The sequence below is a fragment of the Dromiciops gliroides genome, chromosome 3, assembly GCF_019393635.1.
Source record: "Dromiciops gliroides isolate mDroGli1 chromosome 3, mDroGli1.pri, whole genome shotgun sequence".
In the NCBI taxonomy this organism is placed as follows: Eukaryota; Metazoa; Chordata; class Mammalia; order Microbiotheria; family Microbiotheriidae; genus Dromiciops; species Dromiciops gliroides.
Window position 1 is genome coordinate 205,420,033 of NC_057863.1, and position 27,310 is coordinate 205,447,342.

Consider the following 27,310-nt stretch of genomic DNA (forward strand, 5'->3'; position numbering starts at 1 on the left):
TTCTGGATGTGGAATGCATTTTCCATCGTGAGTCTTTTGGCATTGTCTTGGATCATTGTATTGCTGAGAAAAGCTAAGTCTACCACAGTTGATCATCACACAGTGTTGATACTGTGTACAATGTTCTCTTGGTTCTGCTCATTTGACTCATCAGTAATTCATGTAAGTCTTTTCAGGTTTTTCTGAAATTATCATTTCTTACAGCACAATAGTATTCCATTACATTCATATACCACAACTTGTTTAGCTGTTCCCAATTGAAGGGCATCCCCTCAATTCCAATTTTTTGCCATCACAAAAAGAGCAGCTATAAATATTGTAAATAACTTATATGGAGTATAATTTCTATTTCCTTATCATCAAAGGAGTGAGACTAGTGCCTTGCCAATTTAGATCCATGGTTGGAAATAAGATATAACAAGGATACAACACTCAGCATTCCCTTGCCCGCATATGGAAGAACATTTTGCTATCTACACAGTGTCCCATGACTCAGATGGCCTTGGGATATTTGTCGATTCTGAAGGGTCCCAGCTCCATATGAGTAGGTTCTTTTATGCCTTTACATCAACAGGAAACCACATCAGTGTGTCCTGAGGCCTCCAGGATACTATATCAAAAGCTAGGCAGCTTGAAACATAACCCCTTGAACCAGTCAATTCTTTTATTGAAGTTTTTTGTCTTTACACATAATTGTGAAATCAGATTAACACACTTAACCTTGTTTAACAGCATATGTACATTCCACACCCACAGTCCCCCAGTGATGGGAAGATGATAAATTTCCTCATGTCTTCTTTATAGCCAAATTTGATCATTATAATTATACAGAGGTCGGTTTCATTTTATTTTTCTTTTGATTACATTGCTAGTCATTTGCATATTGCTTTCCTGATTCTGCCCTCTTCATATTATATTAGTTCACACAAGCATTCTCATGTTTCTCTGAATCCTTATAGTTTTCACTTCTCATGGCACAATAATATTCCATTAAATTTTTTACACCATGATTTTACACCACTCCCCGTGAAACCATCAATTCTTAAGAATTTGGGGAGGGGGGTTGGGGGCACTATTCTAACAGAACAGGAGAGAGGATGAGGTTGTGGCTGTCACATCCCACCCCTTGAAGGTAAGGTCCTAAAAACCTCTTAAAGACTATAACATCACATTTAGAACCATTACTGGACTCAAGGAATGGGATAGGGGTATCTTACAATCTCTCCTTGGAACCATGCTTGTTCTTTACATTATTGTAATTGTTGCTTGTTCATTTTTTTTTTTGAGATGGAACGATTTATGTTTTCCATTTCTTTTTCTATTAATCTGGGCATTTTACTCTTTTTGTAAATACTCATTTCAATCATGTTATCAATTTTGTTGGGATATAACTTGGCAAAGTAGTTTCTAATATTTTGGTTTTTATTCTCACGTGTAAATTGAACTTTTTTCTTTTACTCTTTTTTTGGTAATTTGTTTTACCTCTCTTTTTTGATCAAATTAGCTAACAGTTTGTCATTTTTGGTTTTTTGGGGGGAACATCTTCATTTCATTTGATTAAATTTTTTAATTTTCAGTTTTGTTTCTTTGATTTTCAAATTTTTTTATTTTATATTTAGTTAAGGGTTTTTGTTTTGGGTGTGTGTAGGTTTTTTTTTTTTTATGGTTCTTTTTAGCATACAAAGTAGTAGAGGGAAAGAAGAAAAAAAAAATTTAAGGATTGCCAAAACAAAATAAAACCCTCTGAAGGAGTAATTAACTGTAGAAGAGTGGAAAGACTGAAAATCCTAGGTTTCACCTCCCTACATTAGAAAGACTTTGTCTGAGATCTCAGTGGTATGGTACATCTGGTGCATGATGCCAGAACTTCATAACATTCCACATCTGTGGATCTCCTCCAGCCTCTGCAAAGAGTGGGGGAGGGGTATCTTCATATATCCCTTCTTTGGATCCATGCTTGTTCTTTGTAATGTTGCAATATTTTTTTTAATGATTTGCTTCCATTGTTGTAGTCATTATGGATATTTTTTTTCTTGACACTTCCCTTTAGTTCATTTAATCTTTTCTGTGTTTCTCTGTATTCATTGCACAGTGATATTCCATTAGTACATTCAAATACTGCAACTTGTTAGCCATTCCCCAATTGATGGGGATTGACTTTGTTTCTAGTTCTTTGCTATTATAAAAAGTACTATACATCTTTTGGTGTGTATGGAGACAGACTTTATTCTTATCAATGACTTCTTTGGTATATAATCTTACTAGTGGAATTTCTGAGTCAAATGGTATGAACATTTTAGTTACATTATTTGCATAGTTCCAAATTGTATGCCAAAATAGTTATATTAAGCCACATACCCACCTACACTGCATTAGCCAGTAGTTGGTCTTACCTTAACCCCTCTAACATTTGTTATTGACATCTTTGCCAATTTGCAGGGTATGAGGTAAAACCTCAGGGTTGTATTTGCATTGGGGGAGGGGGGAGAGGGAAGCTAATAAGCATTTATATAGCACTTACTATGTGCCAGGGACTGTACTAAGAGCTTTAAAATCTTGCTTGATCCTCACAACAATCCTTTTAATATTTTACATTTGAGGCAACTGAGGCGCAAACAGAAGTAAAGTAACTTGTCTAGGGTCACACAGTTGCTAATAAGTATCTGAGGCTGCATTTGAACTCTTGTCCAAACCAGTGTACTGTCTGTATACAGTGAGCCACCTATCTGCCTCATTTATTATTTATGATTTCCCTTTTTGAAACCTGTTTGCCTTTTACCACTTATGTACTGGGAAATTACATTTGGCTACATATACTCAAATACATACATACATACATATATACACATACACATATGTGTATACATATAAAATATACATATGTATGTTAGGTGTTCATATTAAACTCTTCTCACAGAAATATGATACAAGTATTTTCTTTCCCATTCAGTTGCTTCACTTTGTATCCTGAGTGCATTAATTTTGTCAAAATTAATGTAAAATTAGTGTCAAAACTTTTTGGATGGGGGCGGCTAGGTGGCGCAGTGGATAAAAGCACTGGCCCTGGATTCAGGAGTACCTGAGTTCAAATCCAACCTCAGACAGTTGACACTTACTAGCTATGTGACCCTGGGCAAGTCACTTAACCCCCATTGCCTCGCAAAATCAATCAATCAATCAATCAATCAATCTTTTTGGTTCAGTTCAATTCAGTAAACACTTAAGTGCCTTCTGTATCACAGGCGCTGTGCTAAGCACCAGAGATGCAGATAAGAAAAAGAGCAACAATTCTTGCCCTCAAGAAGCTTATGGTCTAATGCGGGAAGACAAAAAGTCAGAGGGGAGAGAAGGTGGAACAGCACGGGGTACTTATATATCTTTTTCAGTGGAGTTCAAACCAACCAAAGCTGCAGGTAGAAAGTAGAAAGTGGTTTCATGTGGATAAAGCACCGGCCCTGGAATCAGGAGTACCTGAGTTCAAATCCGGCCTCAGACACTTAACACTTACTAGCTGTGTGACCCTGGGCAAGTCACTTAACCCCAATTGCCTCACTAAAAAAAAAAAAAAGTGGTTTCATAATCAAAATTGCCCATTTCATTTTTCATAATTTCTTTTTTTCCTTGTTAAGAATTCATCTTATAACCATAACTCTGAAAGGCATATAACGTGCTGCTCTTGTAATTTTTTTGATGGTATTTTTAATATAAAGGAGGCACAATCCTGTGCTAGAGGTCTAAGCACCAGATCTCTCATTATATCCATTGTAAGGTCCCCATCTCTCATTATACAATCTCTACCCACATGGGGGCATTCTTTAGTGGAACACCCTCTCACCACTGAATTGAGATTCTTCCCCTATTTTTCTATAATTTCAGTTCTCCCTTTACCAACCTTTTCTTCCTGAGGTCAGATTTAAACTCAGGTCCTCCTGAATCCAGGGCTGGTGTTTTTTCCACCTAGCTGCCCCTATTCATAGATATCTTAGCCTTATCAGGTATTGATTCTTTTTTCTTCGTCTTGGAATATTTATTCACAGATATTTGGATTTGGGGTTGCTTTTTTTTTTAAACCTAGAATCCCCATATTCTCTTTACTTATTTAATAACTTGCATGTTGGTTTATTTCTACTCAAAGTCTTTGTGTTTTCTCTTTCTGATATCTTTAAGTCTTTTTTTTTTTAATTATATTTCTCTATTGCTTACTTTACTGACTGTTTCCCCTTTGATGACAGTTTCCTCTGGCCTGGACTTCACAGCTCTCTCCTTCCATGCTGGGGAATTCACTTTTCACTGGCTATAATCTCTGCCCCCAGTAACCTTTTGTTGGGGGATAGAACTGACATTAGTTGGATGCCAGTCCCCTTTCCTTCAGGTTTAGTTCAGCTCCAAATACATGCTGCTGTAGTTTCCAGTAACGCTCCATCCTCTGACTGAGTATTGCTGCAGCACAGTGCACAGCCATGCTGCCCTCCTAGGCTGATCAAGCTTCCCATTTTCCTCTATTCCACCTCTATGGTGGAGGATTAGGATGGGGCACACTTGAGTTTTGTTATAACAACCCTATGGAACAGTTTTTGCTACCCTGCCAGAACATGGTAGTCAATGAGGGAATTGGTATCTTAAAAATTAGGAATTAACTCTCTCTGCTATTAGTTCTTCAGCTTATTACCTTGCTACTTTTCTTGGTGTCTTAGACCTTGGAGACAGGTAAAATTGTCTTATCTCTAGTGCATAGTTTCTATTTTGGAGATGATTGTAAGGTCTTGAGAATCAGAGAAAACGTCTAGTAATTTTGTTTGCCTGGCCCAGAAACTCCTATAGCAATAGTTTCAACTATCTCATAGTGCTAGAAAGTAAAGCACCTGCAAATAATACCTCCTCTTTTGGGTCCCCCAAACTCTTTCTGGGGAAAGAATAAGGAGGGGCTAAACAGGTTCAGCTGAAACTATGATCAAAAGTCTGTCAGACATCTTTCTGTATACTGGACCAAGAAACTGCTAGACTAGAGCAAAGCTTCTTAAACTGTGGGGTTGTGACCCTATGTGTCACATAACTGAATGTGGGGGGTCGTGAAAAATTTGGTAACAATAAAAGGCTATGTATACCTATTTTATATACCTGGAGTCACATGAAAATTTCTTGGGTGAAAAGGGGTTACAAGTGGAAAAAGCTTAAGGAGTTTTGGATTAGAGAACTGTTCCCTCCCCCTAGAGTGACACAGTAGTACACACAACCTTTTTAATCTATTGATGAAACTATTAATTATCAGTAGCTAAACTCTTGCCCTGAAATTAGGTCTAAGAGTCAATTTGCCAGTTTAGGACTGGTTGAAGGCCACATGGGTGAGTGTTCTCATTGGCATAAGGAGCCCAATTTGGCAGGAGTAGCTGCCTCATCCTTACTTTTATGTGGATCATATGGTCTCATGTCCCTATTGGTAATGAATCTACTTTCTAACCTCTGCTATTCTCATAATAGCCTCAACCTGGTTTTTTAATTAAGCAGAGTCCTTGTGATGTTTCTGATACACAGAAGACTCAATGTGATGGGAAGCATTAGCAAAATTCTTATATTGGTCCTAACCCCAAAGGGGAGATCCTTTCATTGTCCAATTCTATCTTATCATAGCTCCAGAGTACTCATTGCTTCCATCAAAAAATCCAGCCAGATAAAGATCTTACTCATGCTATTCCTTACCATTCTGTTCTTTGTAGAGGGAGGCTAAAGGAGGCAGGGTATCAGGGCCTGTACTGGAGGCCTCATTTTCTGTCATAGTTACAATCTGTTTGTGAAGATCAGTAATACCCAGGTGGTCTGAGTGAGCTCACTTTTGATTGTACCATTTCCACTTAGAATCCCTCCTCATCCCTTTCCATTTTGTTAGAAGGATATCTTGCATTACCCAACTCTCCTATTGAGATGTAACTCTAGATGTAGGATGTTTACATGACCCTGGGTTATCTGTAGCAGCTAGGGTCCATTAACCGGCAAGAAACTGATTTTCAAAAATGAAGTACTTGACTTTTTTGAGGGCATTTAAGGCCTCCAAGAAAGCTTCCAAAGCCTAATGGTCATTTGTTCTGGCCACTATGAAGTAATTGATCATTATGGACAAAGACATCCTAAAATATGAACCCCATAAAGTCATAGGGGCTAAGGAGGAGAGACTGATGAATGACCTTTAGACTTTCCAGGGCAGTAGCCTATTTTGGGCCCCACTTGAAAGAGGCAGATTGATGGTTTACTTGTTAAATTGGGAGCCATCAGGCTACCAGATGGGAAAGATTAAGATCTCCAAAACTTGGAGTCAAATAAGTCTTTAGGGATTCCTAGAATCTGGGGCGGGGAGGTGTTCATCAATAATAATGAAGCAAGTGTTAGTAACTTATTCAGTTAATGACTAGAAACATCTGGGTTTTCCTTATCCACTTTGTTCGCCCAAATTTGGCTGAGTAGACTGGACCCTAGATTTTCTTAGAGTTGCCTATTTCTCAAACCTCTCTAATATGGATCATCAGTGGATATAGTGCTTCAGCCACATTTGCTTTATCTAGTCTGGTTGATATTATTTAATCAGTAAAGTGATACACAGCAATATTTTCAGGACGTGAAACCTTCAGGTCTGTGTATAGAATGAAGCAGTATGAAGGAGAATTTAGATAGCCAGGGAAAGAGTGGTGAAGGTATTTTGAACCCTTTCCAAGTGAAAGTGAACTGCTTTTGCCTAGTCTTCAGCCATAGGAATAGAGAATAAAAATTGGTAAAGTTGAAAATCTCATACAACTTAATCCTGGACTTAGTAACCCTGAATTACTTCAGTGCATCATGTTGAAGGAGTCAGCAATAGATTTAGTCTATTTTACTCTTTTCTTTTGCCTTGTAGATCCTCATCAAGGAATCATTTGAAATTGGAATTCATTTTTATGAACCTCTTGAAAATATGTATAATTCTCCATCTTAGCCACCCGAAAAGGAACAGAGGTAGAGAGGGAGGCTCCCTCTGAAATGTCTAATCGATTAATCAACAGACTACAAAAGTTAGTCCACTGATTGCTTTTCTTGGCCTTTGGGACAGATTGTTCTCATTCACCCATTCCACTGAGGAAGAAGTCTTCACATACTTGATTAGACATCCCCCTAACTCATTGACAGTTTTGTGGCCTGTCAATTGCCCTAAACCTGGGTAGGAGGAAAGGTAGGAAGGTTAGAACAGTCACTGGAAAGATGGATAGTGAATGAATTTGTTGGGGAGGAGTAGTCTTACTGCAGAGAAGGCCCACTTGATATTAGTTAATAACATTTATAGTAAATCCAGTTAGCTTGCTTTCATAATTATCTCCAACTACGTTCTTCAGCTTTTAAGTAGGAGTCTTTAAGTTTTTAAGTAGGAGGCAGATGGTGGGTGTAATCCAGGGTTAGGGCATGATTGGCAATGTGACAATGGAAGTAGAGAATTCAAGAGGGGAGGATGGTGTACAGTTGAGCTGCTTCACCAAAGAAGAGATGAAAGCGTAACCAGAATAGAGAAGGGGAAAGGGAATGGAGGTTGTTCTGAGGATAAAGAACAGAGTTAGAGTCATAATACAGAGGAAAAGGTAGAATGATAAAACATTATGATCAGATAAAGTATTTTTGAATAAGGACAATATTAAGGGTTGGTGATCAAGGGCATGATGACCACTATGTGGAGCTGTGGTACAGTAGTCATGTAGGTTATGGAAATTGAGTTAATTGAGGAACTTGGAAGTTAGAATATTTAAGAAATATCAATATACATTTGAAGTTCATTACTGTGAGGGCAGGAGAAGAAGGGGGAAAATACGGTGAGTCAGGCAACTAAACTTAGGAGAATGGCCTGCAGGTCAATAGGTAAGAGGCACCAAGGCTCTAGATTAGCTTTTGACTAAATGAGTTATTCATATGAGGTTATGTCATAGAAATGACTGTTTATTGATATGTGATTTTTTTTTTTATCAATTGTGTGCAGTCAGACCACCAAAATCAGTACTAAACTAGAAGGAAAGATAAAGCTCAGAAAACCATAGGAAATACATTAATCCTAACCTAGAATATTAAACTGCTGACACTGACCAATGGAAACTGGGACGTCATAAGAAAAAGATCTTAATATAATATATCATTTCTTAGGGTAAATTTAACTGGCATAAAGCAATGGCCATAAAATTCCAAAAAAAAAAAAAAAACCTCCTTCAACTACATGATTTTCTTGGCTTGTAGAATAAGATTGCAGTTAAGCAATATGAGTTAGATTTTAAACTATGTATAGAGGCATTTACAAAACATGTGAAAGAGAAAAGGAGGAAGATTATGAGCAATATCATCTTTTACACAGTGAAAAGCAGTGGGGGGAAGCATTTACAGAAAATTTGATGCATAACCCCATTCAGCCACGTTATCCCAAGAGACTTTAACTTTATAATTAGAATGAAGACAACAAGAAGAAAAATAGAATAGACCTGTTAGTGTTAATGTAATGGCAGATCAGATATAGCTTTAGGTAGAAGATATATCCTTACCTAAAAAAGGAATAGAGGCAATTACAGGAGAAAAATATACAGAAGATAAAAAACTATGATTAGATGAAATTGAAAGGCTTTTGCATAAACAACATTAATGTACCTTGGCTAGGAAGGGAAGTGATTGAATGGCAAAAAATCTTTGTGTCAGATTTCTCTGATAGGTATCCAAGATTTATTTTTTTTAAATCCCAACATATACATAGAAATACATACCAAGATAACCTTGAGATTTCTATTACTAAACTTAGAATTTAAGAAAATCCCATGTACACCAAAATATCTCAACTCTTTTTGTGATTGCAAAGAACTGGAAATCAGTAGATGCCCATTGTTCGGGGAAAAGCTAAACAAATTTTGGTACATGAATTATAGTTATAATTATTATGCACGATAATTTTCCTTTTTCTGTCTTTTAAAAATGCAATTTGGTATATGGGGGAGAGGGCAGACTGAGAAATTGTTATAAAAAAATCAATAAAAATTATTTTCTTTAAAGAGAAATCCACTAGATGAGCAATTTAATATGTGAGACCTGCTTATTAGAACCCTTCTGAACAAATTCACATTAAAAATTGCTTTAAGGGGCAGCTAGGTGGTGAAGTGGATAGAGCACTGGCCCTGGATTCAGGAGGACCTGAGTTCAAATCCAGCCTCAGACACTAACAATTACTAGCTGTGTGACCCTGGGCAAGTCACTTAACCCCAATTGCCTCACCAAAAAAAAAAAATTGCTTCAAGTCATGTCAAAATGATATTTGGTGATAAGTTAATATGTTATATTAAGTAATTTTGAGTGGCTATTTCCATCCTTATAATAGTTTGCAGTCCTTTGAAAAGTTTTATTTTCAGTTTCTTATTACACGTAGATAAAAGTCTCTACTCTGTGCCAGATACTGGAGTAAGTATTGGGTATACAAAGACAGGGGGAAAAAACTTCTAATGGTTCCTTTTCTCATGGAACTTACTCCTTATTCTGACATCAGATGTCAAATCTCTGCAAGCTTGGGAGAGTGAAACAAGAACTGTGTTAAAATGTAATTCGGGGGGGCGGGCGGCTAGGTGGTGCAGTGGATAGAGCACCTGCCCTGAATTCAGGAGGACCTGAGTTCAAATCTGGCCTCAGACACTTGACATTTACTAGCTGTGTGATCCTGGGCAAGTCACTTAATCCTCATTGCCCTACCAAAAAAAAAAAAAAGTAATTGGGAAATGTTTAACAAAATAAATAAAAATATAATGCAACATAGATAATGTTAATTTGTGGTTTTCTAAGTCATTTACCAGTATTTACTAGATTATGAAGAAGGCAAGAGAGTTCCAGAGAAAACATCTACTTCTGCCTCACTGAAACTCTGGATCACAAGAAAATATGGCAAGTCCTCAAAAAGATGAGGGTATCAGATCATCTTACTTGTCTCCTGAGGAACCTGTATGCAGGGCAAGAAGCAACAATTAGCACTGAACATCGAACAGCTGATTGATTTAAGAATGGAAAAGGAGTATAAGACTGTATATTGTCATCTTATATACAGAGTATATCATGTGAAATGCCAGACTGGAAGATCAAAAGTCAGAATTAAGCTTAAGAGGAGAAATATCAACAATCACAGATATGCAGATGATACCAGATGATGAAGAAGAATTAAGAAGACTATTGTTGAGGGTGAAAGAGGGGAGTGTAAAAGCTGGCTTGAAGCTTAACATTAAAAAAAAAAACCCAAAAACTAAGATCTTGGCAACTGGTCCCATCACTTCCTATCAAATAGAGGGAGAAGAAATGGAAGCAGTGTTGGATTTTCTATTCTGGGGCTCAAAGATCACTGTAGGTGGTAACTGTAGCCATGAAATTAAAAGACACTTATTCCTTTGAAAGAATGTTATGGCTAATCTGGACAGCATGCTGTTGTTGGTGGTGTTGTTTGTCCTTAGTTCTTGACGTATCATGACATCGGGGTGATGGTAAGACTTGCACTCAATTGGATTTAAGTGAGGGAGGCCTATGCAAGGTCACCAACCTCATTCTCTCCTCCAGAGCTATCTGGGTCCAGTGGCAAGATATATATTAGGATGACTGGAGATGGCCTTGGATGTTTTTTTAAGGCAATTGAAGCTAAGTGACTTGCCCAGGGTCATACAACTACTAAATGTTTGAAGTGAGAGTTGAATTCCTGTCCTTTTGACTTCAGGGTCAGTGCTCTCTCCACTGCACCACCTAGATGCCCTAAAAAAGTACTAAAAAGTCAGGATGTTACCTTGCCACTAAAGGTCTATATTGTCAAAGCTATTTTTTTTTTTTTTTGCAGTAGCAGATGTATGAGAGTTGGACTACAAAGCTTTCAAATTTTGGTGCTAGAGAAGACTTTAGAATGTCTCTTGAACAGCAAGAAGATCAAATCAGTCAACAATTAAATTAATTCAAGCTATTCACTGGAAGGTCAAATACTGAAGTTAAAGCATAAATACTTTGACCACACAATGAGAAGATGGGCCTCATGGGAAAGATTGAAGGGAAAAGGAAAAAAGGATGGCAGAGGTTGAGATGGGTGGTTAGTGTCATGGAAACAATGAACATGAGCTTACACAGATTTCAAGAGATAATGGAGGATGCAAGGTTCAATAACAGGTACCAGAGTCAGTTTGGGGCTGTTTCTAATTGAGTTTCACATTGCTGGTTCTGTGTATCCCACTTTGTCATTACCAAGGTTAAATAAACAAATGTTAACACTTTACATTGTTCTTTTTTATACAATTACTCTTCATGATTAGCCAGTATCTTTGTGAGCAGAACTTAAAATTTAAGATAGTTATGATGGTGTTAATTTTAGCTATTACAAAAGTGTTAATTGCTCTACGATGTTTCTGCTTGTATGAATTGTTCTCCAAAGCATATTCTGTGTACTCATAGTTAATTTTCTGCATTATCTGAAGACATTATTGGAAAGTGATTTATAGAGAACTGTTGTCCACACTTTTTTTGAACCTTCCACCTTTGAAAGATTGTGTTCTAATTGACTTCTCCCCACTCTATATTTTCATTTCAGTGCACTCTAGGAGAGGAAGAGGTGTTCTATATTACTGAATTGCAAAATTAGCAGTGACTTTCTAGAGTGGTTAAGATGAAGCTTCTGGGTTGTTTTGCTGTAGAAATTTCAGAAGAATTGAACAAGTCAGTCAGACATCTTTGGGTAGTAGGTTGAAATAAGATTCTGAACTCACTCTGTTCTGTCTAATGAAATGCTTAGAATTAACTGCTTCTATAAGGAATCATTTCTTATTTGTAAGGAAAAATAAAAATTCAGTAGGGTAAAACTATCAATGCAAGAATTGTTGCTACGATATTCATTTTTATTAATTATATCACATCATGCATACTAAAATTTGGGAATTTCCATTTTCTCTCCAGTTATTTATTGGTTATAATTATATTTACAAAACCTAATAAAAATTTTTAATTCTGCAGAATACATCAAATCAATGACAAATGAGTTGTACAAACTTAATATACTATGCTGAACCTTAGAAACCTATTAGATGTTTTAGGGTTTACATATTTATACTACAAAAACTGAACTAAAACTTTTGGGATACCCTGAGATTCTGTATATCTTAGGCATATGCCTAAGATACTTGTGGCTTTGGAGTTCCAAGATAACTTTTTAATTTTTTAAAAAATCTAATTTAAAACATGGCCTTTAAGTATACTAAAAGAACGTTCTCTAATTCCATTTTTCCTGTCTTCCCAATATAGGGGAAAAACCTATTTCTTATATTAAGCAAAGTGAATCAGCATTACTTTAGATTTTCAATTCTTAATGGGGAAAAATCTTTTTAAAATGCATCCTTTTAGGGGCATCTAGGTGGTGCAGTGGATAAAGCACCGGCCCTGGATTCAGGAGTTTCTGAGTTCAAATCCTGCCTCAGACACTTGATACTTACTAGCTGTGTGACCCTGGGCAAGTCACTTAACCCCCATTGCCCTGTGCAAAACAAAACAAAACAAAACAAAAAAGCATCCTTTTAGGGGGCAGCTAGGTGGTGGAGTATATAAAGCATTGGCTCTGGATTCAGGAGAACTGAGTTCAAATCTAGCCTCAGACACTTGACACTTACTAGCTGTGTGACCCTGGGCGAATCACTTAGCCCTCATTGCCCCTCAAAAAAAAAATGCATCCCCTTATAAGTTTAGTAATGATATTTCAATCTAGACTGCATTACTTATACTGCTACATTTATAATGTCCCATTTGCCAGTTGAATTTTGACTGTTTTGAGGAAGGGGGTAGATACATAGTTGTGTTTTTTTTTATTCTGAAAGAAGTATGTGGCTTTAAAAAAAACAACACATATTGACCATATGATGATAATTTTTAAATTTAATAGTAGTAGTACTTGGCCACGTTTAGTTGGGGACACTGAAGTTGTATTTGATTTCTAATTAGATCTAATTAGTTCACTGTGTTTTGATCAGTTCTCTTAGAAACAAACATTTTACTGTACCCTTTTTACCCAGCAAATAATACTGGACCTTGCCAGAAGTATTCAGATATTTGTTTTTTCAAAGGTTTTTCACGTTTGCTTTGTTTTCCTTCTGAACTTGTAAAAGAAACCAGCAATTTGAAAGATCTGACTGGGAAAAAAAACAAACAAACAGGTACTAGGTGAGAATGATGCAGAATTATACTTATGCCATTTTAGGAAATTACTTCAGTGACTAGGAACCATGGACATGAAGAGAAAGAGTGATGTGAATTGAAGCAGAGAAATCTTTACCTTTATTCCCAGGACATAGTGCCCTACTGCCTTCACTTTTGTCATCAGTGGAAGAACAGAAGAAGCACTCGCTAATGCTGTGTTTCTGGAGTTAGTTGTGCTGAAAAACCCAAGACTTTTGTTTCACGTTTGTCTAGATGAATTCTGCATACATGGTATCTCTCCCCTGGATAATAAGGTTACAGAATTATTTAGATCTTAACACATATTCAGAGGAACAAACCTTTGTGCATAAATTTGGGTCTTTGTAAATGGTCATAAATATTTTCTCATCCTTACGGGTAGGCTTAATCAAAATCATTACTAGTAGGTTTGGTAACCTTTAAGTAAAAGATAGAAATTGTTCTTGGCAACTTTTTTTTTTTTTTGGTGGGGCAATGAGGGTTAAGTGACTTGCCCAAGGTCACACAGCTAGTAAGTGTCAAGTGTCTGAGGCCATATTTTGAACTCAGAACCTCCTGAATCCAGGGCCAGTGCTTTATCCACTATGCCATCTAGCTGCCCCCTCTTGGCAACTTTTATAAAGTTTGAAGTATTTTCTCATAAATTAAATCCTTCTCTCTACATCTTGGGTTCATTTCTTTTTCTTATAATTTCAGAAATAGTATGTGGCCAGTTAATCTCTTCGTTCACTTAATCTATATTTAAATTTAAATGTTAAGCTATTTCCAAAACTGCTATTGTGGCTCTCAAAATTTTTTTGAGTGATCTTTCACATTTTGGCCTTAAGTGTACGGTGTGCTTCCCAAAAACATATGACTGAGACCACATTTGCTATGATTAATCTATTTTTAAAAATCAAATGTATAATTTCATCAGTATATTAAGAAACATTACCAATGAAGGTATGCACCTCCACAATTTATAGTTTCATTTATCTGGGTTACTGTGAGGTTAAGTAACTTGCCCGTCATCACATAGTCGGTATGTATGAGGGGCTTTACTTGAACTAAGGTCTGTACTCTGAATCCTTGTTTCTATACTATTAACTATTAAATCTCAAAACTCTCTTAACCTCCTAGTTTCTGTTCTAAAGCTGTGTGGTGGAAAGAACATTCAATTTGACACAAACTTGGGTTGGTATCCTGGCTATGTTACTTTCCACTTGCATGATCCTGGGCAAATCACTTAACCTTTCTTGGCCTCAGTTTCTTCATCTCTTAAAAGATATAGTGCCACATCTGATAAGAGGATATTTAATAGAGGTAAATGTTAGTTCAAATTAAATTTTTAAAAAATCACTTTTACGGGTTCAGGAGTAAGGAGGTTTTGCCAAATCATTTATGTGAAGAGGTGCAAGGGGATTTAATGTACTGAAAGCTCAATGTGAGTCATCGTTGTGACTCAACAACCAAAAAAAAAAGGCTAATATGATCTTGAGGTGCCTGAAGAGAGTAATAGTGTCAAAGAGAGTCTGAGAAAATGGGAAGTAGCTATTGTATTCTGCCCTGTTCAGATCATTTCTAGAGTACAGCGTTCATTGCTTGTAATCCTATCTTATATGTGTTCTTTAGGTCCAATGACTTGGGAAATGAATATGATATCTATCTTAACTTATTTAAAAAGTTATTATATGGAAGATTCATTTTTTACTGATTGGCCCTAGAGGACTAGAAGCAATAGGTGGAAGTTGCAAAGATGCTAGTTTCAGCTTAATGTAAGGAAAAACTAACTTGAAACTATTTGAAAGTAGAAATGGATTGCAGATTTCTCCCTGAAGTAAAAAAGTGGGTGACCACTTATTTCTCTAGAAGTTTGTGTTGAACTGGATGGTATCTGAGATTTTGTGTAATCACCTGAAGTAATTAAAGTAGATCATGTATTATAACCATTTTTATGTTTCAGACCTCATTAGTAGGCTTCTCAAACCCATGGATCCCTTCTCAGAACAATAAATTTTTTTAATTTAATTTTTTAATCATAAAGGTATTTTTATTATTTTCCAGTTACATGGAAAGATAGTTTTCAACATTTATTTTCATAAGATTTTTAGTTCCAAATTTTTCTCCCTCCCCCTTCCCCAAGACAGAAAGCAATCTGATATAGGTTATATATGTACAATCACATTAAATATATTTCTGCATTAGTCATGTTGTGAAAGAAGAATCAGAACAAAAGGGAAAGTTCTCAAAAAAGTAAAAAAAAATAAACAAAAGTAGAAACAGTATGGTTCGATCTGCATTCAGAATCCACACTTCTTTTTTCTGGATGTGGAGAATATTTTCTATCATGAGTTCTTTGAAATTGTCTTGGATCATTGCACTGCTGAGAAGAGCCAAGTCTATCACAGTTGATCATCACACAATGTTGCTGTTACTGTGCACAATGTTCTGGTTATGCTCATTTCACTCAGCATCAGTCCACTTAAGTCTTTCCAGATTTTTCAAAAATCTGCCTGTTCATCATTTCTTAAAGCACAATAGTATTCCATTACATTCATATACTACAAGTTGTTTAGCCATTCCCCAACTGATGGGCATTCCCTTGATTTCTAATTCTTTGCCACCACAAAGAGCTGCTATGAATATATTTTTGTGCATGTGGGTCCTTTTCCCTTTTTTATGATCTCTTTGGGATATAGACCTAGTAGTGGTATTACTGGGTCAAAGGGTATGCACAGTCCCATAGCCCTTTGGGAATAGTTCCAAATTGCTCTCCAGAATGACTGAATCAATCAGAACATCAGAACGGTATTTTTAAGTGCATAAAACAAAATACATAGGATTACAAAGAAAAGTAGTTTATATTGAAACGCAACTAACTTTTGTTAAATTATTCATTATTAAAAAACACCTTCACAGACCCCACAAAGAACCTCTGAACTATTTGATCTTTGTATCTGTTTTAGCTGCTTTTCTTTCTATATAGCAGTAGGAGAGGTGACTATTAAAACTCAGGAATGGGGGCGGGGGGTGAAGCCAAGATGGCAGAGGAAAGGCAATGACTTGCCTGGGCTCTCCCTAAAACCCTTCTAAATACCTTGAAATAATGTTATAAGACAATTCCTAGAGTAGCAGAATCCACAAAAGGACAGAATAAAATAATTTTCCAGCCAAAGACAACTTAGAAGGTTGGCATGAAAAGTCTGTCACACCAGGATGAAGCTGAAAGGTCGCTATCTAGCTATACTGTCTAAAAATCTAATGAGTGGTCACCAATAAATTAGAAGCTTTAGCAAGACTTTAGACTTTTAAGCATTTATTAAGGAGCGTAAGAATTTGGTGAGGAGAGAGAAAGAGGCCTAGATGCCTATATCTATCTATCTCAGGGAGCCAGCATCTCCAGCTCCACTCTCCACAAAGTCCTGATGAAAAAGAGAAAGAGAAGAGCCTTGCCCCTTCTTCATCCCACAAGCCTCCTGTCTAAACCGGAAACGTCAAACGTCACCTGACACCAAGGAACTGACCTTCCAAGCCACATGGCTTACCCTCAGACGCCTTCTCCTCGTGCCAGAACTTTCCTACAGTAACTCTCCAGCAGGTGGCATCACTCCAGTTGTCACAGTCCCCCCTGTGCTTCAAGTAAAGAAACATGGTTTCCTCACATGAAGCAGTAACATTACAGATGCTTATGACTAACTAAGTAAAAGGAATGAAAAGAGAGAAAAAGAAATTGAGCGACACATTGACAAAGGCTAAAGGGGCAACTCCCCTTTAGTAAGTGGACATTATAAACAGTGTATACAATGTGGAAAAGAAAAACAGGGAAATGTCCATTTAAGTCTTTGGAAATCCTTTCTCAGATGATTCTTGGGAATATTCTTGGTATAGTCATGAAATAGAAGTCTTTTCAGGGGTGGATGCTGGTAATTAGCCAGGAAAATTTCCTACAAAATTGAACTTAACACAATTTTAAAATAATTTTGTCAAAAATCAAATCAAACATTGAGAGTTCTTAAAAACATGTCTAAGGGAATTCAGAATCTTAGTTGTTACACGTGAAACATAACAAAAATTGAACCATACTCTAAAACTTAATATTACTACAGTCCCTCCTGTGGAAGGTAAATTGAGAAGACAATTGTGATATTAATTTAAAAAATAATTTTTATCTTTGTTTCATCACTTTTTGTATCATCTGCCTAATTATCCTCATGCCATTATGAGAAATTAAAGAATCTAATATAATTGGTAATAGGTGTCAAGGCCAAATCCAACACTGTTATTTATCATGACACCTGAGATAATTATGGGGGTTACCATAAAAGAACAGAGAAATGATGGGATATGAGCATTCCCAATTGAGCAATATATACAGCCCATGCAGTATGCCAGGCTTAAAATAGGTGGATGGGATATACATCCATGCCACTGAACATATTGGAGGAAACTGAGTCAGACTTGGGATTGAGATGTCCATGGCATCAGGCATATAGGAGGGGGAATTGAAGTCAGGTGTAGAATGAGATGGGTGGGATGAGAACTTCCAGCCATCTGTACAGTATTGTGGGGAAAAATTAAACCAAGAGAAACCAACCTCAACGTTTGTCAGTAGCCATTCTCTCGGCTGTACCTTGACTTCATGCATGTCTCCCTTCATGTGACAGTTCACTGTCTGCTCTTGCATGTATTCCTCTTGTGATCAGATGGCATCCTGGCCAACTGGCATCTGATAACTCAGAATGAAGGCAATTAATGTCTTAAATGATAAGTTCCCATAATCCAAGTCTCATATGGATTTAAAAATTGAGGATAATAATGATCGCAAAAAATGTGAATGTACCTTGACTCAGAATATAATATACAATTATGCAATAATTTCAAATACCCCCTTTTTTTTTACTAAGTATACAATTTATTTTGTGAAAAATCAGAACATATTTAAATACAAATTAAAACCCAACACAATCTTAAAAGAATAAGAATCTTTACAAAAATAAGCCCATATTATTGAGTTCAAAATGTAGTTGCAATAGAATAAAAAAGAAACTCTTATGTAACATTTAAACTCTTTTTTTAATTAAAAAAAATTTTATATACCCAAATAGAATATTATTATATTATACAATATGTCCCTATTTATGGCAATAGTAAATTAGATTACATAAATATGAGAAAATAAAAAACTTTTGCAAATTTTCCCCTCTTTTTTAAAAAAATATGCTTATCAAAAATAATACTTATAGAATTAATTTATACTTGCCATGGCAACCAATTTGCCAGGGAAAATTTCCCTGATCAAATAATCAGTTGGAAAAAACAAACAATTTAGAATATGGGAGCACAATGCTCCCAGAATTAACATTGTATTATGAAATCAAAACCATCTTACATTGTTTCAAAAATAGAGATAAATGAATGAATAGAACAAAATACACATGGAAGAATAAAAGACAATGAAATTCAAACTGAGGAAATCTAAATGAATATGAACTTAACATTAATAAGAGTATTACAAGGTGCAGCTAGGTGGCGCAGTGGATAGAGCACCGGCCCTGGAGTCAGGAGTACCTGAGTTCAAACCTGTCCTCAGACACTTAACACTTACTAGCTGTGTGACCCTGGGAAAGTCACTTAACCCCAATTGCCTCACTAAAATATATATATATATATGTATATATATATATGTGTGTGTATATATATATATATATATATATATATATATATATATATATAGACACACACACATACATAGTACAAAATATAAATTTTACCACATGACTATAAAAAGCCTTTACAATATTCCCCCTTTTTTAAAAGCTAAGTATAAAACACAATCTTAAAAGTATGAAAATCTCTATGAAAATAAACCCATACCGTTAATTCCAAAATGTAGATGTAATAGCATAGAAATCCTATGTAACCTCTGAACTAACATTATTTTTCTGAGTGAATTTAGAACATTTTTGATTCTGATATCTAAAATCCCCAACACTCACATCAATACCTTGCTGTTTACTTCTACATTTCTGCAAAATATGTACCCTTCCATGGCAAAAGAAGTGGGATCTTGAACTATGATGATGAGGCTTGTCTTGTACATCTGTATTCAGCCTAAGTGTCCCTTGTTTTTTAACCCCTTTATATTCTCTGTTGGTCCTTTCATAATACAAATGCTTTATAAGGTTATTAATTAAAGAACAAAACGAGCATATCTGGAATTTAAAGGGTTTTCTAAGGTTGGTTTGGGAGAACCACAGCAGGTTGAGTCAGAATCACAGCTTAGCCTGGGGTAGAGCTAAGGTTGTTAGCTCTTGTAACAGTAGAAGCTGGAAATGCAGATAGAGAAGGGTGTGCATGCGCAAGATCAGAACCTAAGAAAGGTGGATTAGATCTCTTGACGTTCCTGGTGGGAGGATCAAGGGGCATGGCCATGGGAGGAGTAGGAGATGGTGCCAGAGGAGGGGGAGGAGATGGGGTCCTGAGAGGAGGGAGTAGGACCATCTCTCCCAAGTGCTGCACAGCTGGGGAAGGGACTAGGGTAATTTGAATCAGGCTTGGTTTCGAACTCAGACCTGAGTTCCCCTTCTAGAGGCCAGGTTGTTGCCTCCAGGCATGCCAAAGGAGAGAAATGCTTAGTGTTACAATTTGGAGAAGGTGCCTTCTCCTGGGTAAATTCCTGTATAAGCATGCTGGCTTTATTCCACAGGTCCCAATAAATTAAATCTTTGGGGGACTCAAAGTGCAGCATTATTTTAAAATTTTTCAGTGTTAAGTAGTAAAAAGATCCATTCTCTAACCATTTGTTTTCCAGTAAGCTAGAATATTTTTTATGCCACATAAAACACAGTTTGATAAGCCTTGCTTTTGTCATGCCTGGCTGAATTGGTAGCTTGTAAACATCCCATGCTGCAATTATTTTCTCAAGGGGGGGAGTGCTGAATGATATAAAATATACTATCTTCCCCCTTTCTGTAATTTGCAAATTTCTTAGTGTTCTTAATTTCTATAGTATCATCAGTCCCCTTTTTGTAATTCAGAAATTTCCTCACTATAACACAAAGGAAAGTAAGAATAAAAATAAAAATAGAACATTCAATTTCATAAGGACCAAACTTAAACACAAGGTCAATCTTGACCTGGTTGAAAAGCCAGAAGAGGCTTAGAAGGGTAAAATTTAGAAGGCCTTTTTGGTCCCACAGACCCCGGTCCATTTGGTAAAAGGGAGCAAGGCTTGAAACTAGGAGGCTAAGAGTACTTAAGAGTTAAAGTATATACCTAACAGCAAATTTAAAATTTAAAGAGACAAGCACACGGGAAATCTGGGAAAATTCTTACCAAACTGGAAGATCAGAAGATCAAAGTTCAGCTTTCCTCTTCGTGGTCAGCCATCTGAAAGGTTGCTATCTAGCTATACTGTCTAAAAATCTAATGAGTGGTTGCCAATAAATTAGAAGCTTTAGCAAGAGTTTAGACTTTTAAGCATTTATTAAGGTGCATAAGAATTTGGTGAGGAGAGAGAAAGAGACCTAGATGCCTACATCTGTCTGTCTCAAGGAGCCAAACTCTCCAGCTCCACTCTCCACGAAGTCCTGATGAAAAAGAGAAAGAGAAGAGCCTTGCCTCTTTTTCGTCCCACAAGCCTCCTGTCTAAACTGGAAACGTCAAATGTCACTTCCTGACACTAAGGAACTGACCTTCTAAGCCACATGGCTTACCCTCAGATGCCTTCTCCTCATGCCAGAGCTTTCCTACAGTAACTCTCCAGCAGGTGGCATCACTCCAGTTGTCATAGAGCATAGGCTGTGCCAGTACAGACTGAGCCCCAGCAAATCAGCAGCAACTGCTTCTTCAACTCAGCCCACAGAGAGTAAGGGGATCAAATAGTTGGCCAGAAGGAAATTACAGGGGTCTTTGCTAGCACTGAGGCAGGACTGTTGTTTTGCCCATACTCAGATCCAGGTCGAAGTCTTGGGTAGCAGTTCCAAGCTAGGGATTAGCACTAGCATACCAGAGCTTGCAGCCACAGTAAAGCAGGGCTCTGTTCATAGTTCCAGGGCAGAAAAGTAGGCTTGTGGTTGCTTGCAGACCAGAGCACAAGCCAGGATAGTAGTAAACATACCTCTCCTTAAATCATATCACCTTGAAAGACCTGAAAACTTACAAGCACCTAGAAGTATCTCTGAAAACAGCTGCACAAACCCCTTGAAGCTTGGGACAATGCACATTTCACTTTGGAAGCAGTGCCTCACTGTAACAGAGTTAAAAGTCAAGAAATAGGCTGGGGAAAAGAGCAAACAAACAAAACAAATTCTGATCATAGGAAGTTACTATGGTGACAAGGAAGATCAAGATACACCCTCAGAAGAAGATAACAAAGCTCCTCCATCCAAAGCTTCCCAGAAAAAAATGATTGATCTCAGGCCATGGAAGTGCTCAAAAAGGAGTTTGAAAGTAAAGTAAGAGAGGTAAAGGAAAAAATGGGAAGAGAAATGAAAGTGATGCAAGAAAATTATGAAAAAAAAATTCAACATTTTGGTAAAGTAGACACACAAAATACTGAAGAAAATAACACTGTCAAAAACAAACTAGGCCGGGGGCAGCTAGATGGCACAGTGGATAGAGCATCAGCCCTGGAGTCAGGAGGACCTGAGTTCAAATCCGGCCTCAGACACTTAACACTTACTAGCTGTGTGACCCTGGGCAAGCCGCTTAACCCCAATTGCCTCACTAAAAAAAACAACAAACAAACAAACTAGGCCAAATGGTAAAAGAGGTACAAAAAAGCCAAAGAGGGAAAGAATGCCTTGAAAAGCTGAATTGGCCAAATGGAAAAGGAGGTACAAAAGTTCACTGAAGAAAATAACTCCTTAAAAATTAGGATTGAGCAAATGGAAGCTAATGACTTTATGAGAAATAAAACAATAAAACAAACCCAAAAGAATGAAAAAATAGAAGGTAGTGTGAAATATCTCATTGGAAAAAACAACTGACCTGGAGAATAGATCTGGAAGAGATCATTTTTTTGTTGTTTTTGTTTTGTTTTTAATAAGCATTTTTATTTAAAATTTTGCGTTCCAAATTCTATCCCTCCCCCTTCCTTGAGCAATCAGATATAGGTTATACATGTAAAATTATATAAAACATTACCATTTTATTCATTTTGCATAAGAAAACTTGAATAAAAGAAAAAAATGAGAGTGAAAAATAGCATGCTTCAGTCTATGTTCCATCCATATCAGCTTTCTTTGTAGGTGGATCGTATGTGTTATCATTAATTCTTCGGGAATGTCTTGGATCATTGTAGTGTTGAGAATAGTTATAATTCACAGTTCTTCATGTTCTCTTGATTCTGCTCACTTCACTATAGTGAAATTCATAAACTGTTCATACAAGTTTTTACAGGCCTTTCTGAAATTATCCTGTGCTTGTAATTTCTTGTAATGCAATAATATTCCATCACCATCATATACTGCAGCTTGTTTAGCTATTCCCTAAACAATTCTTAGCCACTACAAAAAGGGCTGCTATAACTATTTTTGTACAAATAGGTCTTATTCTCTTTTTTGGGAGGTGGGGGGGGGGGTGGGGGGAGGGGATATAAACCTAGCAGTGGTGTTGCTGGATCAGAGGGTATGCGCAGTTCTATATCCCTTTGGGTATAGTTGCAAATTGTTCTCCATAATTGCTAGATCTTTTCACAACTCCACCAACAGTGGATGTATCCCAGTTTTCCCACATCCCCTCCAACATCCAACATTTTCCTCTTTTTTGTTATATTTGCCACTCTGATAGGTGTGAGGTGATACCTCAGAGTTGTTTTAATTTGCATTTCTCTGATCAGTAGTGATCTAGAGCATTTTTTCATATGATTATAGATAGCTTTGAATTTGTTGAATATTATTAGGGGCAGCTATGATTCAGAAGGACCTGAGTTCAAATCCGGCCTCAGACACTTGACTCTTACTAGCTGTGTGACCCTGAAGAAGTCACTTAACTCTCATTGCCCTGACCCCCCCCAAAAAAAAAAGAAAGAAAAGAAAAAGAAAATTGTTAGACTACCTGAAAGCCATGATTAAAAAAAAAAAGCCTTGACATCATCTTCCAAGACATTGTCACAGAATATTGCCCTGATGTACTAGAACCAGAAAGTAAAATAGAAATTGAAAAAATCCAGCAATCACATGAAAGAGATACCAAAATGAAAACTCCCAGGATTATTATAGCCAAATTCCAAAGCTCCCAGGTTAAGGAGAAAATATTATAAGCAGCCAGAAAGAAGGAAGTATTGTGGAGCCACAATCAGGATTACGCAAGATTTAGCAGCTTCTACATTAAAGGATCAGAGGACTTGGAATATGATATTCTGGAGGGCAAAGAAACTGAGATTACAACCAAAAATCACCTACACAGTAAAACTGCATATAATCCTTCAGGGGGAAAAATGGGCATTCAGTGAAAGAGGACTGTCAGGCATTCTTGATGAAAAGACCTGAACTTAATAGAAAATTTGACTTTCAAATACAAGACCCCAGAGAAGCATAAAATGATAAACAGGAAAAAGAAATCATAAGGGATATTAAAAGGTTAAACTGATTACAACTTGGGAAGAAGATACTTGTGACTCATAAGAACTTTTTCATTATTAGGGCAATTGCATGGAGTGTATTTGAGCAGAGAGCACAGGTGTGAGTTGAATATGAAGGGATAATATAAAAATAAAACTAAGGTGTGAGAGGAATGTACTGGGAGAAGGGGAAAGGGAAAGGTGGAATTGGGTAAATTATCTCACATAAAAGAAGCAAGAAAAAGCTTATACAGTATAGGGGAAGATGGGGGAGTTGGAGGAGTGAGTGAACCTTCCTCTCATCAGAATTGGTTGAAAGAGGGAATAACATACACACTCAATTGGGTATTGAAATCTATCTTACCCTGCAGGAAAGTAGGAGGGGAAGGGGATAAGGTGATAGGGGTGTGTGATAGAAGAGAGGTCAGATTGGGGGAGAGGGCAGTCAGAAGCAAAACAGTTTCAAGGAGGGACAGGGTGAAAGGAGATAGAGAATAGAGTAAATGGCTTGAGGAGGAAATAGGATGGAGGGAAATAGCAATAGTAACTGAAAAAGTTTTTGAAGCAAGTTTGATAAAAGCCTCATTTCTCAAACATATAGTGAACTGAGTCAAATTGATTTAAAAAAGAGCCATTCCCTCAATGATAAATGATCACGTGAAATAAAGCTATCCATAGCTATATGAAAAAATGCTCTAACTCACTATTGATTAGAAAGATACAAGTCAAAACAATTCTGAGGTATTACCTCATTACCTATTGTTTTAGATAATAGGACAGCAGAGGAAAATGACAAATGTTGTAGGAAATATGGGGAAAATGAGATATTAATGCACTGTTGTTGGACTTGTAAACTGATTCAACCAATCTGTAGAGCAATTTGGAATTATGACCAAAGGGCTATAAAACCATGCATACTCTTTGACCTAGCAATACCACTACTAGGTCAGTATCAAAAAAAAAAAAACCCACATTAAAAAAAAGGACCTATATGTACAAAAAAATATTTATAGCAGCTCTTTTCTGGTGACAAAGGATTCGGAATTGAGGGGATGCCCACCAATTGGGGAACGGCTGAACAAACTGTGGTATATGATTATGACGAAACACCATTGTGCCATAACAAATGATCAGGATGCTCTGGGAAAGAGTTGCAAAGACTTACATGAGCTGACACAAAGTGAAATGTACTGTGCACAGAGTAGCAGCAATGTTGTAAGATGATCACCTGTGAATGACTTAGCTATTCTCAGCCATACAATGATCCAAGACAACTCTAAAGGGCTTAAGATGAAAAATTGCTATCCATCCCCAGAGAAAGAACTGATGTATCTGAATACAAATTCGAAGCATTTTTTTTCCAATTGATTTTTTTGAGGGATTTTTTTTTAAATTTTGGTCTGTTCTCTTTCATAACCTGACTAACATGGAAATGTTTTACATGACTACACATGTATAATTTATATTGAATTGCTTGCCTTCTTAAAGTGGGGGAAGTGGGGAGGGAGGAAGGAAGAGAATCTGGAACACAAAGTTTTAAAAATAGAACTTAAAATTGTTTTTACATGTAATTGGGGAAAAATAAAATTCTAAATAAACTTAAAAATATTAAAAAAAACTGGGGGTTAAGCAGGATCTAGGGATGAAAGATGCACTCTAGATCTGTCCTCATTTGAATAATGCTACATGAAGTTAATTAGAAAAAACTATTTTTTTTCATGAAAAGAATTTCTTGAGAAATTGTCGCTCATGACTTCATATATGAAAATCTAATGACTTTTTGGATCACTTCTCCATTGTAGGTGGTTGAAGATTATGCTGGAAGATGGCAGGTTCCTTTGCCACAGCTTCAGGTTCTTCAGACAGCACTTTGTTGTTTCACAACGGCCAGTGCATCGTTCCCAACTGAATGTGAGCACGTACAATATGTTTTGAGTAGCCTAGCTTTGTAAGTATTATTTTATTTTCTTATTAAAATGTTGCCTTTATCATTGTATTATCCATATATTGGTTTCTAGTTATTCCTTTGCTAAGGAAGCAAAAAATTACCAAAAATATAAAGGCAAATTTTTGAATCAGACAATCATGTGTTAAGATTATGCCTCTGGTATTTACCAGCCATGTGACTGACCAATAACTGATCTTTCTCAGTCTTAGTTTCTTCATCTCTAAAATGGGGATGAACAAATGAGACAATATATAAAGCATTTTAGGGGCAGCTAGGTGGCACAGTGGATAGAGCACTGGCCCTGGAGTCAGGAGTACCTGAGTTCAAATCTGGCCTCAGACACTTAACACTTACTAGCTGTGTGACCCTGGGCAAGTCACTTAACCCCAATTGCCTCACTAAAAAAAAAAAAATACATAAAGCATTTTGAAAACCTTAAAGTACTATGTAAGTGCTAGTTATCATATTAATTGTTGTTATTTTTTTCCCAGTTGAAGAAGTTACTGGCCAACTAGAATACTGCTATGGTGCCCTGGAATTTAATAATCCAGGGTGTCATAATTAAAATAATTTTTTTTTTCTTAGTGAAGCAGTTGGGTTTAAGTGATTTGCCCAGGGTCACACAACTGGTGTCAAGTGTCTGAGGCGTCCTTTGAACTCAGGATCTCCTGACTCCACAGCCAGTACTCTATCCCCTTAGCCACCTAGCTGCCCCAAAATAATCTTTTAAGGAATGTAGTACTAGACCAGAGGGGGAGCTAGGTGGTGCAGTGGACAGAGCACTGGCCCTAAAGTCAGGAGGACATAAGTTTAGATCCGGCCTCAGACACATGACACTTACTAGCTGTGTAACCCTGGGCAAGTCACTTAACTCCAATTGCCTCAAACATCTAGGGCCATCTCCACTTGTCCTGATGTGTATCTTGCCACTGGACCCAGATGGCACAGGAGGAGAGAGCGAGGCTGGTGACTTTGCATATCCCTCCCCGACTTAAATCCAGTTCACTGAAAGTCATGACATCACCCTGATGTCGTGATACTCTTCAGAAACTAAGGACAGACAACAACAACAGCTAGACCAGAAGGTAGTCAATAAAATCCCAGGTTAAGGAATTCTTATAATGGTGTTAATATATAAAAGCATATATATATATATATATTTGGGTGTATGCATTTATAAACATATTAATACGCATGTATATATGATAATTTTATAATGTTATATAATTTAGGGTTTTTTTCTTAAAAGACTTGGCATGGAGTACAGATCATGGTGTGTGCTTAAATAATTATTTTTAACAAGTTGAAGGGGAAACTAGGTGACTCAGTGTATAGAACTCTGGAGTCAGGAGGACCTGAGTCCAAATCCAGCTTCAGACATTTACTAGCTGTTTGACCCTAGGCAAGTCACTTAACCCTCTTTGCCTTAATTTCCTCAGTTGTAAAATGATCTGGAGGAGGAAATAACAAACCACTCCAGTATATCTTTGCCAAGAAAACCCCACAATGGGGTCACGAAGAGACATGACTGAAAAATGACTAAACAATAACACATTGAGAAAAAAAGAATTAATACTATTATCTTATTTTGAAATACTATTTTTATG

General features: G+C 36.8%; 1 protein-coding gene across 2 annotated transcripts in view; it reads left to right on the plus strand.

The window, feature by feature from the left end:
• The window catches only part of ZNF654 (zinc finger protein 654), a 120,582-nt gene that overhangs the window by 26,575 nt on the left and 66,697 nt on the right, over nucleotides 1–27,310 (plus strand). For both annotated transcript variants that reach the window (XM_043995324.1, XM_043995325.1), the window contains exon 2: nucleotides 25,558–25,703. In XM_043995324.1, coding sequence (XP_043851259.1) covers nucleotides 25,558–25,703 — 146 coding nt within the window. The remainder of the gene's footprint in view (nucleotides 1–25,557; nucleotides 25,704–27,310) is intronic.